This window comes from Salmo salar, chromosome 13 (assembly GCF_965601325.2).
Source record: "Salmo salar chromosome 13, fSalSal1, whole genome shotgun sequence".
Lineage (NCBI taxonomy): Eukaryota > Metazoa > Chordata > Actinopteri > Salmoniformes > Salmonidae > Salmo > Salmo salar.
The window spans coordinates 93,107,639-93,121,117 of record NC_138303.1 but is presented as its reverse complement, the minus strand read 5'-3'; the positions used below and the strand labels follow the sequence as shown (position 1 = coordinate 93,121,117).

Below are 13,479 nucleotides of genomic sequence, written 5' to 3'. Positions count from 1 at the left end.
GCCTTTTGTGGTGTTTATTTTTTTAACATCTCTCACAATCATTGAGTGGTTGACTTGTACAACATTTTTTTGTAGCAGTTCCATTTCTAGGACGAGGCACTGACCTACTTAATGTACTGGGTTACCTTGAATAACTCTTCCTTGATACAATCACAGCTCTGGTCCACTGATCACTATCACCTGGCAAGATTTGTTTCAGGAAGTTGTCTGTTAATGGATACCTACTCAGGGAAAATATCCCTATTACATATGTTCATGTACCCTTTCTGCAGAGGATGATAAGCACTAATCAGTGACCGTGCTTACTAAGCATGTTGGTAAACAGTGCACCATCTTCTGAATACAATGTGATGCTGCACCTTTTATATTGTCAGGGCAATTTAATACTGTGGTTGAAAGCGGTTAGAAATGAGCTCCTTTCAAAGCTGGAGTCTGGACAAATATTTATTGCAGGTCACTAAGTTAAATGACAGTGCCCACTAGTGGTGATTGCTATGAAAAAAAGACAAGGCAGTGTTTCCTACTTAGATAACTGAATAATATGGACATGCTGATTGATACATTTCTTTAGGAAAGAAACATATTACATGATTTTCTAGTTGTAAAATTTGTTGTAAAATATTACAGAGCCATATATATCCATGTATGTAAATAAATGGCTCTGACATAAATATGTTCCCCCAAGAGGGAACAGCTACCATCATGCAAAGCTGATTCAACATTAAGATATGTTGAAAATAAATCAGCCCAATCAATTAATCAAATGCCACAACTAAACATGAAAATACATTATACAATCAGATGTTTATTTGTCTTACAGCCATGTATACAGTGTGAAAAAGCAGTAAGAGACGGCATAAATTAAATGATTTTGTCCAGTGTCTCTTGTTACAGGTGTACGTTCAGGCACAAGTTAGTCTTATGACAGGACAATCCATGACATGAATATTAAACCAAACTCACAATACATGAGGAAATAGGATCTGTTGTGTACTGCGTTGTGGCAGACTGACCATTAGACCAACATTTTAAATTCAATAACATGCTTTAGCTTTTTCCCACAAGTGTAACAAAAATAGTGGTTCCCTTCAAGAGTACAATAGATTGTTTTTAATGAAAGACTAAAAGTCCAAGACCTTACATTTTCCCCAATAACATAACACTTGATTCCAAATGGAACAAAAACATACATCACGCAATTGTGACAGGCTACAGTGAGAGATAAGGCATTTAGAAAGCCCTGTCACTAAGAAATACATTTGTTCAGACCAATCCCTCTGTTCAAATGCACATCCAAATAACAGTAAAAACTTTAATAATGCTGAAAATGGGTACAAAAGCTCGAGATTTGTACATAGTTCAGAGCAGATGCGTTACTATACATACCATGTATGTCAGCAGAGTTATATACACTTGATCACTCCAGCACATTCGTGCTCAAGACATTATTGCCAATCATTTGTTCACAGTACCAGTGCTCATAGCAGCAATTGTATGTTGTGGACCTTAACAGCATAGTGATCAAGGTGAACTCAAACAACCAGCATCTTCTCACAACCTGAATTGGACAAGTCTCTTAAATAATAATTAATTGAAAGGGTTATCATTTTGAACCAGATTACAGGATAAAAAATAAAAAAAATGGACTTTTGTCTCTATGCAGAATCCACTGTGTCTGAAAAGTTACAACACCAGGCACTCAGATTAGCAAGGTGCAGACCATTACAGAAAAGAAACCCTTGTATACTCAAACTTGGTCAGTATCATTAGTATATGCATCACTTAAAAATAGAACACCTGTGTAATTTATGGTTGCCAAATCAACCCAAACAATGGTAGTAAACTGCTGCTGTTAAAATGTGTAAATGTCTATGATCAGTTTAGTCCTGGCTGGTACCTTGCTGAAAGAAGAAGCAGGCTTTAGTTTATATAATATAGACACGTAGACATGTCACTATCCAGAAATAAGCAAACAGGTTTACTTTCAACAGCACACTGGGGAGAAATATATAGTTCAATGCATCTTTCCTGAAAAACATCAAAACAACAGACACTTGTAGTTACAAATAACAGTGAAAAAAATGGCTGTGCCCTGGACGTATTCGAATATGCCATACCGATAACAGTTATGTGAAGTAGTGACATGACCACACAGTATATATACTTTGTAGGTAAACTCACCTTTTCTCATTACCTAATGCAGGCTTTCTCAAACTCAGTCCTGGGCCCCCCCTGGGTACACGTTTGTTTTTTTGTCCTAGCACTACACAGCTGACTCAAATACCCAACTAATCATCATCAAGCTTTGATTATTTGATTCAGCTGTGTAATGCTTGGGGAAACACTCAAACATGCACCTGGGGGGGCCCAGGACCGAGTTTAGGAAACCCTGACCTAATGCTACTTGTCTTTGTTGAGTTGCATATAGTTTGAAGAGTGGCTCTCTGCACATGTAGTTTATGCTCCGACCTAAAAACATCAACACCATAATTAATCAGTCTGTCCACTCACTAAATCTAAAAGGATCAAGCCTCAAACGGTCCAGGATCACAGTGGTTCATCTGCCAGACAAAAGCTGCTCTGTAGTGATTGCATGTGTAGCAAGGACAATGACAGGTTATCGGAAACAAAAGCACACTCAGCCAAGATTATTGGTTAATGTTGCAGCTGTCATCACGGTCCGAGACACATTGGTCTCTCTGCTCTGTCTTTTCCTGGCACAAACCCTCTGCCGTCCATCTTTCCATCGGCTGTGCATGTCAAAGTGCTCTTTTGCTTAATGGTTACTGGCTACTTGGAGGTCTGAGCTGTAGTCAGACTCGTTCACTCCTGCTTTTGCACCTTTTCTGGGTTTTCCTGGATCTTTTGGTGAACAACTTTCAATGTGGTGAGAAAATTCCCCAGGAATAGGACAAGAAATGTCAGTGCCAACATAAATACCTGAAAAGATACAAACAAAGGCATTAGGAATGACATGTAATCATGACATTTAGTATAATGACATCACAAGGTTTAACTTCCAGCGTCAGAGAGAAGTCTTGTAACGAGCATAGGCTACAAGACAATTCTAGACGAGCTTGCACAAGACGGGCTGGAAGTAGAGACATGATGTACTGCATTTGAAAACAAGGGACTTAGAGATTGTAGGGTAGTATTTCTGTCCTTACCTGCCACTCTTTACAGTCTTCATGTCCTGCCAACCGAAACAGAGTCATAGCATTGTACAGCTGCCAGAACTGTGAAGGGGATTGGAGAAAGAGAAAAAAGCTCAGTCCAAGACCTGAAACCTTATTCATGCACACGAGCATGAATAAGCTTACCCTGGTGTGTACATGTAAATGTATAAACAGCAGAAATAACCATCTTATTCAATGGAATAAGGAACAAAATTAAAGCCTTGAAATCATGTTGGGCAAGACTTTATTTTACAATAGTGACAGATTTTGCAACATCTTTTTACTTCCAGTTGACTGTCTCCCCACCCCACTCTCATCCCAGTCTGTGTGAAACACACTGGCACACACCCAGACTAACCTGACCTCATCCCTGGATGACCATTTAATTCAATTGTGTTTAAGTTCCTCACTGTTGAGAAAATATATTAAGCCTGATACGTCAATGTCTTGAGTTGAAAGTAGTAGAAAGGTGTAATAAATGTAAAACAACCTCTGAACTAAACCCATACTTAAAAGCTGTGTGGTGGTCTGGTGTTTGACTTACATGGCCGAAAAAGAGAAATGGCAAGAGGAAGGTGAGCCCTCTCCACATCCATGACTGAAACCCCTCTGCAAAACAGACATGCATACATTACTGATGGTGGAAAATTAACATTCAGTAAGGCACAAACTACAGAAAGTTTACATCCAGTTTAAAAAGCTTTGTCAAGGGTACAGGTTAATCATTAGACACATTATGGTAAGGAGAATACAGTAAGCTATACCAAAAACAGAGCTAAACATTCTGTATGTCAGAACCAATACTCTGTTCAAGGGGCAGCTGCAAACTAATTGTGAGATGTTATCCATCAGCTCACTGTGGTCAGCAAGATATACATTTTTCTAGTGGATTTCTATCATAATTGCAATTTTGGGCAGTAGAAAGGAAAACTTGGGATTCAAAGAGTGTGATGTTCTGCATGGTATTCCGACAACTGGGATTTCACTCAACATGGAAGAGAAACAACTTGCTTAAGGGTAAAACCCCACCTTCGTCCCATTTTTGCAGTCATGGGGTTGCTTGTGGCCCACTTCATTGTAACAACTATTAACACTCACAAATGTCTTGTAAATGGTTCAAAAGCCCACAGGGGGTTTCCCAAGTCATAACCAATAAGCAAGCCTTAGAAACTTTCCTAACTGAAAAGGAGCTCATCTTACCCACTGTGAGGTCCAACTGATTTCTCTCCCCCAAAGCTCGTAACCGGTATAAGCAGCCACTTTGGTAGTAATATTGAAGAAAATGCACAAAGCCTGAAAAACAAAAGGATGGATACATTTTTTTTCTATCAAACACCTTTACAACCAATAATGTATGAGCAATGACATGCACTTACATTACAGTAATTTAGGCTATATTGTGCAGCTTGTGATCCCCCCCCCCCCCTCCCCCAACACAATATCTACTAAACAAAACTATTAAACGCAACACACAAAAAAGTCAACTATTTTACCGAGTTACAGTTCATATAAGTAAATCAGTCAATTGAGATAAATTCAGCAGGTCCTAATCAACGGATTTCACATGACTGGGCAGGGGCCCACCCACTGGGGAGCCAGGCCCAACCAATCAGAAATAGTTTTTCTCCACAAAAGTTCTTTATTACAGACGAAATACTCCTCAGTTTTATCAGCTGTTCGGGCGACTGGTCAGACGATCCCACAGGTGAAGAAGCCGGATGTAGAGGTCCTGGGCTGATGTGGTTACACGTGGTCTGCGGTTGGTCGTACTGCCAAATTCTCTAAAATTACGTTTGAGGTGGCTTATGGTAGAGAAAGGACTATTCAATTCTCTGGCAACAGCTCTGGTGGACATTCCTGCAGTCAGCATGCCAATTGTACGCTCCCTCAAAACTTGAGACATCTGTGGCATTGTGTTGTGTAACAAAACTGCACATTTTAGAGTGGCCTTTTATTGTCCCCAGCACAAGATGCACATGTGTAATGATCATGCTGTATAATTCTTGATATGCCAGACCTGTCAGCTGGATGGATTATCTTGGCAAAGGAGAAATTATCCCTAATAGGGATGTAAACAAATTTGTGGAAAATAAGCTTTTTGTGCATATGGAAGATTTCTAGGATATTATATTTCAGCTCATGAAACATAGGACCAACACTTTACATGGTGCATTTATATTTCTGTTCAGTATAAATAGAGAAAGTAGATGCTTACTCTGGTAAATGGAGAATGCAAGGAATTGACTTCTAAACATCTGATACATGGACCCCTCTGGCCTTTGAGAAGAAGCAAACAGAGGAACCAATCAATACAGGTGATGGGATAACGTTTATCAATCAAACTGCTTGTCAGAAAACCTGAGGGCAACTGCCAACAGATGTTTTGCTTTTGACCAACAGCAACTCAAAGAAAGTGTTCAAAGTTAAAAAAATAAATAAAGCACTTACCAGGTAAGCATTACACCTGATAGGAAGGTAGAGACATAATGATGGGAGACCCACCACCCTTTGATCCTGAAAGGACACATGGAGTGGAATTAGAATAAAGAAGCACAACTTGGTAGGCACACTGGTAAAGTATTTTGATCTCACTGAGTTAATAGTCACATAAAAAGCTTAGTAGCTCACCGGGACCCATTGCTCATGAGGATGCTTTCCCTTATGGTCAAAGTGCAGTAGTACCAAACCAGCAAGAAGTTGAAAATTTCATCTGTGACACTGCAACAACAAAACAGACATTTACAACTACTTTGCTTTGATGAAACATTAAAAGATACTACAAGGAAACATCAAATGCATAACATAACCAACTCACCGGTAATTGAGCAAAAAGAGACAGGTTATGGCCCCAAACATCAAGATTATTGTCATAAAAAGCTTGAACTTCTCATATTCATCTTTATAGGCAAATCTGCTCCAGAGAATAGAACAAACAGGGGGTCATAAGCAGAAACCATGCGGATGTGACTGAATACAGATATTTTGTTAAAGCACACTTACTTTGCCTGGTTGTTGAGAAGTGTTACATTCACATTGCCAAGCACCAAACTTAAGTACAATCTGAAAAGAGAAACATTTTACAATATGCTTTGACACCCTCATATGGTAACATCTGTAACCAAAATATGTAATAATCATGTCCTCAAATAAACTGACCCATTCTTCTTTGGCAAATAGGCTTCCATATCAAAGAAGAAATTCTCTTTGTCTTTAATTTGCATTTGGATGTCTTTGATCAGTTCAGTTTCTTTCTCATCACTTGTTTTTGTGCACCTGTAGAAGAAAATGAAACCTTTAAATGCTCAGGTCCTACTTATGGGGACCTTTGCTACAGGAAAATAAGACTGAACCATTCCGTGTCAACTGACAACAATTAAGAGTAGGCTACTTACTTGCACAGACTGTGCCCGAGGTCTTTTAGACCCTTCCGCTGTTTACTAATGGCACTGCTGCATGTTGCCTGGAGGTTGGTGAGCTCATCGAGCTTCTGTCTGTACACTTTGTGAGTTTCCTATAAATTAAATGGAAATAAATAAGCGAAGATGTTTCATCTGTACTCAAATATGTTCATAGCAGAGACTGTCAAATCCGCAATTACTTTCACCAAAGAGAGTTTAGGCATGCAGTGATGGATAAGTCCAGGTCTAGGACAGATCCCTCACTTCCATTTCTAAGGAGTTTGAGGCTGATCCCTGATCTGGCAGAATATAATAGGTGGATGGAAGACAGCATTGCATTTGCGATATCATTGAACTTATCCTGTCCTTTCAAGTGGTGTCAAGAAGGAAATGAGAGGGAAAGAAGCCACTGCACCCTGGGTAAAGTGACCCTTATTTGCTACATACCTGCATTAGTTGACTGATTTAACTGCGCCGAGGTTACAATTTGGGGGATTTCACTATAAAAAACAACTAGCTAGCTACTAATCATTGTTATCAAACTGAGCTAGCTAGTTTGCTTGCTGATTATTATGACTTTAACAGGCTATTATTGCTAGTTAACGAGCTAACATTTGCCATTCACTGGCCAAATTTCCATGTATTAAATTGAAGTAAACCTGACTAGCATACCCCAGGATACTATACTGAACAAAAATATAAAATGCAACAATTGCAAAGATTTTACTGAGTTACAGTTCATAAGGAAATCAGTCATTTGAAATAAATTCATTAGGCCCTTAAGGATTGGAAATACAGACATGCATCTGTTGGTCACAGATAACTTCAACAACAAAAAAAGGGTAGGTGCATGGATCAGAAAACCAGTCAGTATCTGGTGTGACCACCATTTGCCTCATGCAGCGAGACATCTCCTTCGCATAGAGTTGGTCAGGCTGTTGATTGTGGCCTGTGGAATGTTGTCCCACTCTCCAATGGCTGTACGGAGTTGATGGATAATGGTGGGAACTGGAACACACTGTCTAACACGTCGATCCAGAGCATCCCAAACGTACTCAATGGGTGACATGTCTGGTGACTATGCAGGCCATAGAAGAACTGCGACATTTTCAGCTGTCAGGAATTGTGTACAGATCTTGGGGCCGTGCACTTTTGTGCTGAAGCATGAGGTGATGGCGGCGGATTAATGGCACAACAACGGGCCTCAGAATCTCATCACGTATCTCTGGGCATTCAAATTCCCATCGATAAAATGCAATTGTGTTCGGTGTCCATAGCTTATGCCTGCCAATAACATAATCCCACCGCCCCATGGGGCACTGGGGCTTATGGTTCACAACGTTAACTTCAACAAACCGCTTGCCCATCTAACAGTATAGCTTCCGTCCCTCTCCTTGCCCCAACCTGGGCTTGGACCAGGGACCCTCTGCACACATCAACAACTGACACTCCACAAAGCATCTTTACCCATCGCGCCACAAAAGCCACGGCCCTTGCAGAGTAAGGGGAACAACCACTTCAGGTCTCAGAGTGAGTGACGTCATCCGATTGAAACGCTATTAGCGCGCACCACCGCTAACTAACTAGCCATTTCACATCGGTTGCACCCACACAAAACCATACACGTGGCCTGCGGTTGAGAGGCCGGTTGGATGTACTGCAAATTCTCTAAAACGACAGAGGTGACTTATGGTAGAGAAAGGAATATTACATTCTCTGGTAACAGCTCCGGTGGACATTCCCGCAGTCAGCATGCCAATTGTACGCTCCCTCAAAACTTGAGACATCTGTGGCATTGTGTTGTGTGACAAAACTGCACATTTTAGAGTGGCCTTTTGTCCCCAGCACAAGGTGCATATGTGTAATGATCATGCTGTATAATTCTTCATTTGCCACACCTGTCAGCTGGCTGGATTGTCTTGGCAAAGGACAAATGCTCACTAATAGGGATGTAAACAAATTTGTAGACAATTTGAGAGAAATAAGCTTTTTGTGCATATGGAAGATTTCTGGGATCTTTCATTTCAGCTCATGAAACATGGGACCAACACTTTACATGTTGCGTTTATATTTTTGTTCAGCATAATTATATTGGAAAGTACCTGAATACAAAATATTGTGTACAATTATAACGTTACCCGATAACCTTCTCAAATTAGTATGCTGGGTTAACTAAGTTAGCTAGCTAGCTAGCAAACTAACTAACAGGCTAGCTAACAATCTACCAAACGGAGTTGACAATCGTAGCTATATCATCCTCCTCTCTTGCCGAACTGACGGTAGTACACGTCACGCTACGCACTAACGTTAGCTAGCTGTCAAACAGGCTTCACATAGGCCTACCTGTAATTGTTGATATTCTTGGTCAATTTCTTCCCAATCAGTTTGACACCTTTGCAGGGACATTTTGCAAGTTAGCGGCACGAGCTAGCTATTTCGCTTCCTCCGACTTCCTGTACAGAACCTCCAGATGGCTACAATACAGCCGCAGACAGTTACTAGTATTTTTTGGTCGCTACCACTGAGGTATAATAAGAATGGTAGCTACAGCTGTTCAAGATTATTTTTCCATGTCACGCTGTGCGCATGCGTCAGACCGCCCACTCCTGTCAAATGTACCTTTGTAACGTCACAGTTCTAAAAGTGCAGAAATATTCATACTAGACAGGAACGCCTACTACAATAACAGCTTCACATTACTGTTTGAGAAAAAAAAAATTGATAATGATTTGAAGAGCAATATAATACATTTATAAGAACTGAAAAAAAATTCTGACAGCGCAAACGCTGACAGGAAAATGTGTGCGTCTATGCAAGTTGGTTGCTATGGGGATAGAACGCTTGGTCACTGACTGTTGCCACGGTTCATTATAGACAGGTTGGTTGTTTAGCAAGTTAATCGACGAGTGCACAACAGACGGGGTTAGTGTAAATCAGGAATATGCAACCCTGGTCCTGGAGTAACTGAACTGGAAGACCAGGTGTGTTGAATTTAGGCAGTCATTGAACTGATCAATTAGCTCAGTTGGTCCGGTGTGGTGCCTTGTTGGAACAAAATCCTCTAGTATCTGCAGCACTCCAGGAAGAAGCAGACAGGAACTTTCTGGGGGAGGCGTAAACTTGGACGCGCAAGGTTCGATTTTAAACAAGGAAGCGAAATAGTATCTATAGTTCTATATTCTGGTAGGTGGTTTTAGCAACAGCTGTGCAGGACGTGGATGATAGTTCTGATGGTATGGGTGGGGATGATGAAAGTCTGTGGTGAAAAGTAAAATAAAAAAAGAATGGCCCTGCTATAAGAGCTGTTGACAGCAGTGACAGTTCTAGTGTTGAGACCGTGAAGAGGGTGAAGGTAGTGAAAAACAAAATGAATGATGTCTCGGAATCAGTGGCAATTTTAGCATGTAAATCTTGGTTGGGCAAAAAAGAAAAAGTGGGATGCATGCCAACAAAGCCACTAAACAATACATTAATTGCACTATAACGGTGAAAAACGGTGCCCACAAACTGTTATGGTTACATAAAGATGTCCCAACGGCAATCCCAACATTTTACCACTGCTACACCTGGCTATCAGCAGAACTCTGGCAGCAAAACCGTTAATTGAGCCTCATTTATTGCCTTTAAAAAAAAACATAGCTGATATGGCTAACTTGCTTAAACAAATGTGGTTTCTAATGACAATTGAGATGTACAAACTATGGCATAAGGAGACGGACAAGCGGATAAGAGGCAATCCGTAATTTCGATTAAGACATTAATGAGTGAACTAGGACAGACGCTAAAGCGCTTTTGAAATGTACAGTGACAGAATTCAGAACATGGGCCGTTCTTACAGTGCTCTCCCTGTACACCAAGTCAGAACGGTAGGATAAATAAAGGGGACATATAAACAGACAATGGAAGCTCTTACAATATTCAATGATTACATTTCTCTAAAACAGGTTATAGGCTACATGTGCACCACCAAGTCAGAACAGTAGGTGAATTTAAGAGGGGTAAATAGTCAAAATTATTAGGGTTAGGCACATGGCCTACTAACATCTTAATACACAACATACACTTAGTATTACTTTCTTAGCTAAAGTTGACATCTCCCTGGCATATTACATCATTTATGCAGCAGCATACAATACATTTTTGGACTCCCCTTGTTGTGCTCACTTGAACAGGAAAGTGTCGCAGCGGTCCTCTGTGGGAACATTTTGTCATAAAATTCTGGCATTCTCTGGATTTATGGTGCTTTCAAAACAACTGGGAACTCGGAAAAAAACAATGTTGAATCATGATGACGTCATTGATCTTCAGTTTGTAGCTCTAGAAAGAGGCTGGATTTACAATTCAGAATTGGATGACCGTTTAAAATGTATTTTCCCAGTCGGAGCTTGTTTATGCCTGACTTCCCAGTTGTCTTGAACTCACTGAAGTCAAGTTTTTGTAGTTCCGAGTTAAGTTGTTTTGTGCGCGGCACAAATAATGCTTCATTGACAGCATGGCTAATGTTGAAGGTTTATCATTTTAAACTTGGAAAAGAGCCCCTTAATTCCAGATTTGGGACCACACAGCCACTCCACTGAGTAGCAGGCTAGTGTTAGCTTTCGCAATTCTTGCAGTTAGCCACTGTCACTGATTCCTTCCAAACCACTCATTGTTGAATTTGCGATTTCCAAGTTGTGTAATGTTTATGGCCGATGAGCACTGATACGTTTTATTTATAATTTCTCTTCAGAATTTGTCTTCATATGACAAGGATTAAAAAGGATTTGCCAGTAGATTGTCGACTTGATTCATGATGACAACTGCTAGCTAAGATTTTTAAAGTATGATGTTGACATGATCAGTCCAATCAAAGCTACTGTACATATAACATGATTTGATGTCATTTTATCTGTGCCAATGACATTGAGCCTTCTTGGATGGGCACTTTTAATGTAACTCTATGGCAGCACACAAGGGGCTTGAATTTTCTAGCTCTACCCTTAGACTTGGCGGTGACGTAGTGTCCCCATGAGTGACAGAACACTGAGCCAATCACGGTGCAACGTGGTGCTGGCTTGCCCCACCACCACAGAAAGCACTGAGCTAGGCTGAAACACCTCCAATTTGGAGCTGCCTTTCTCAAGAAAACAAAAAAGAAACCGGGTTTGTATGCAGCTTTATTAACTTAATTGTATATATTTTTACATTGTTTGCAAACTATGTGACATGTATTAATGCCAAAATAACATGCAAACAGGCAAGTCCCCAAAAAATATAAAATGAATGCTCGGAATGGAAAGTTGTAATTGTGTTTCATCTACACACTATTCAATTAACCAATGCCGTTAAGAAAGAGATAAGGGCAGTCATATTAGCCGGTTCATTGGTAATGGTAGACTGTTAATATTCTGTGCTGACCATGTTCAGCAAGGGAAGATACTGAAAATGTAGAGGGGGGGCATAATGGTTGAAACCAAAAGGCTGTTCAGTAAGAAAGAGAGGCAAAGAAGTGAAAGCCTGTCAGTATTATTCATGTTTGAGAAGGTTGTACCTAAGAAAGTACAGATGAGCGTCCTGGCTTTTACTGTTAGAGTTTGTTCCACCTCCATTAAGGTGTTTTAAATGCCAAAGAATGGGACATGTAGTGGCTCTGTGCAAAGGAAAGAAAAGATGTGCCAAGTGTGGAGGGGAACATGATTATGGTGAATGTGGGAACAATGTCAAGGTTAAATGTTGTAAGAGCCTTGAGAGGCCCAAAGATATAAAATCACTCATGTCTCTTATGTAGAGGCTGCAAGCCAGATTGGTGGAACTCTTATGCAGAATTTTATTTTTTATTTTTATTTCACCTTTATTTAACCAGGTAGGCAAGTTGAGAACAAGTTCTCATTTACAATTGTGACCTGGCCAAGATAAAGCAATGCAGTTCGACAACATACAAAAACATAGAGTTACACATGGAGTAAAACAACATACAATCAATGATACAGTAGAAAGAAATAAGACTATATACAATGTGAGCAAATTATGTGAGATAAGGGAGGTAAAGGCAAAAAAGGCCATGGTGGCAGAGTAAATAAAGTATAGCAAGTAAAACACTGGAATGGTAGATTTGTTATTTGAAGAAAGTTCAAAGTTAAAATATAAATAATATGGTGCAAAGGAGCAAAATAAATAAAATAAATAAAGTAGGGGAAGAGGTAGTAGTTTGGGGTAAATTATAGATGGGCTATGTACAGGTGCAGTGATCTGGGAGCTGCTCTGATAGCTGGTGCTTAAAGCTAGTGAGGGAGATGCGTTTCCAGTTTCAGAGATTTTTGTAGTTCGTTCCAGTCATTGGCAGCAGAGAACTGGTAGGAGAAACGACCAAAGGAGGAGTTGGCTTTAGGCGTGACCAGAGAGATATACCTGCTGGAGCGCGTGCTACAGGTGGGTGCTGCTATGGTGACCAGTGAGCGGAGATAAGGGGGGACTTTACCTAGCAGGGTCTTGTAGATGACCTGGAGCCAATGTATTTGGCGACGATTATGAAGCGAAGGCCAGCCAACGAGAGCGTACAGGTCGCAGTGGTGGGTAGTATATGGGGCTTTGGTGACAAAACGGATGGCACTGTGATAGACTGCATCCAGCTTGTTGAGTAGGGTATTGGAGGCTATTTTGTAAATGACATCGCCGAAGTCGAGGATTGGTTGGATGGTCAGTTTTACGAGGGTTAGTTTGGCAGCATGAGTGAAGGATGCTTTGTTGCGAAATAGGAAGCCAATTCTAGATTTAAGTTTGGATTGGAGATGATTGATGTGAGTCTGGAAAGAGAGTTTACAGTCTAACCAGACACCTAGGTATTTGTAGTTGTCCACAAATTCTAAGTCAGAACCGTCCAGAGAAGTGATGCTGGACAGGCGGGCAGGTGCAGGCAGCGATCGGTT

The 13,479-nt window shown here is 40.5% G+C and overlaps 1 protein-coding gene across 1 annotated transcript; it reads right to left on the bottom strand.

Moving 5' to 3' along the window:
- Positions 1-785: 785 nt before the first annotated feature.
- On the bottom strand, positions 786-9,164 carry LOC106568223 (transmembrane protein 120B). Its single transcript, XM_014138374.3, has 12 exons — positions 8,918-9,164; positions 6,569-6,687; positions 6,333-6,449; positions 6,177-6,236; positions 5,992-6,087; positions 5,805-5,894; positions 5,625-5,690; positions 5,392-5,453; positions 4,377-4,469; positions 3,721-3,785; positions 3,168-3,236; positions 786-2,940 (listed from the first exon to the last, which is right to left on the bottom strand). The coding sequence occupies exons 1-12, from the start codon at positions 8,978-8,980 to the stop codon at positions 2,824-2,826; spliced, it is 1,017 nt and encodes a 338-aa protein (XP_013993849.1). The 5' UTR covers positions 8,981-9,164; the 3' UTR covers positions 786-2,823.
- Positions 9,165-13,479: the final 4,315 nt, after the last annotated feature.

Excerpts from the sequence above, each read along its gene's own strand:
- LOC106568223 (XM_014138374.3), bottom strand. The coding sequence starts at position 8,980 with ATGTCCCTGCAAAGGTGTCAAACTGATTGGGAAGAAATTGACCAAGAA. Across the intron at positions 6,237-6,332 it reads TATTTGCCAAAGAAGAATGG|ATTGTACTTAAGTTTGGTGC; the intron begins GTCAGTTTATTT and ends TTCTCTTTTCAG. Across the intron at positions 3,786-4,376 it reads TCAGTTGGACCTCACAGTGG|AGGGGTTTCAGTCATGGATG; the intron begins GTAAGATGAGCT and ends TCTGTTTTGCAG.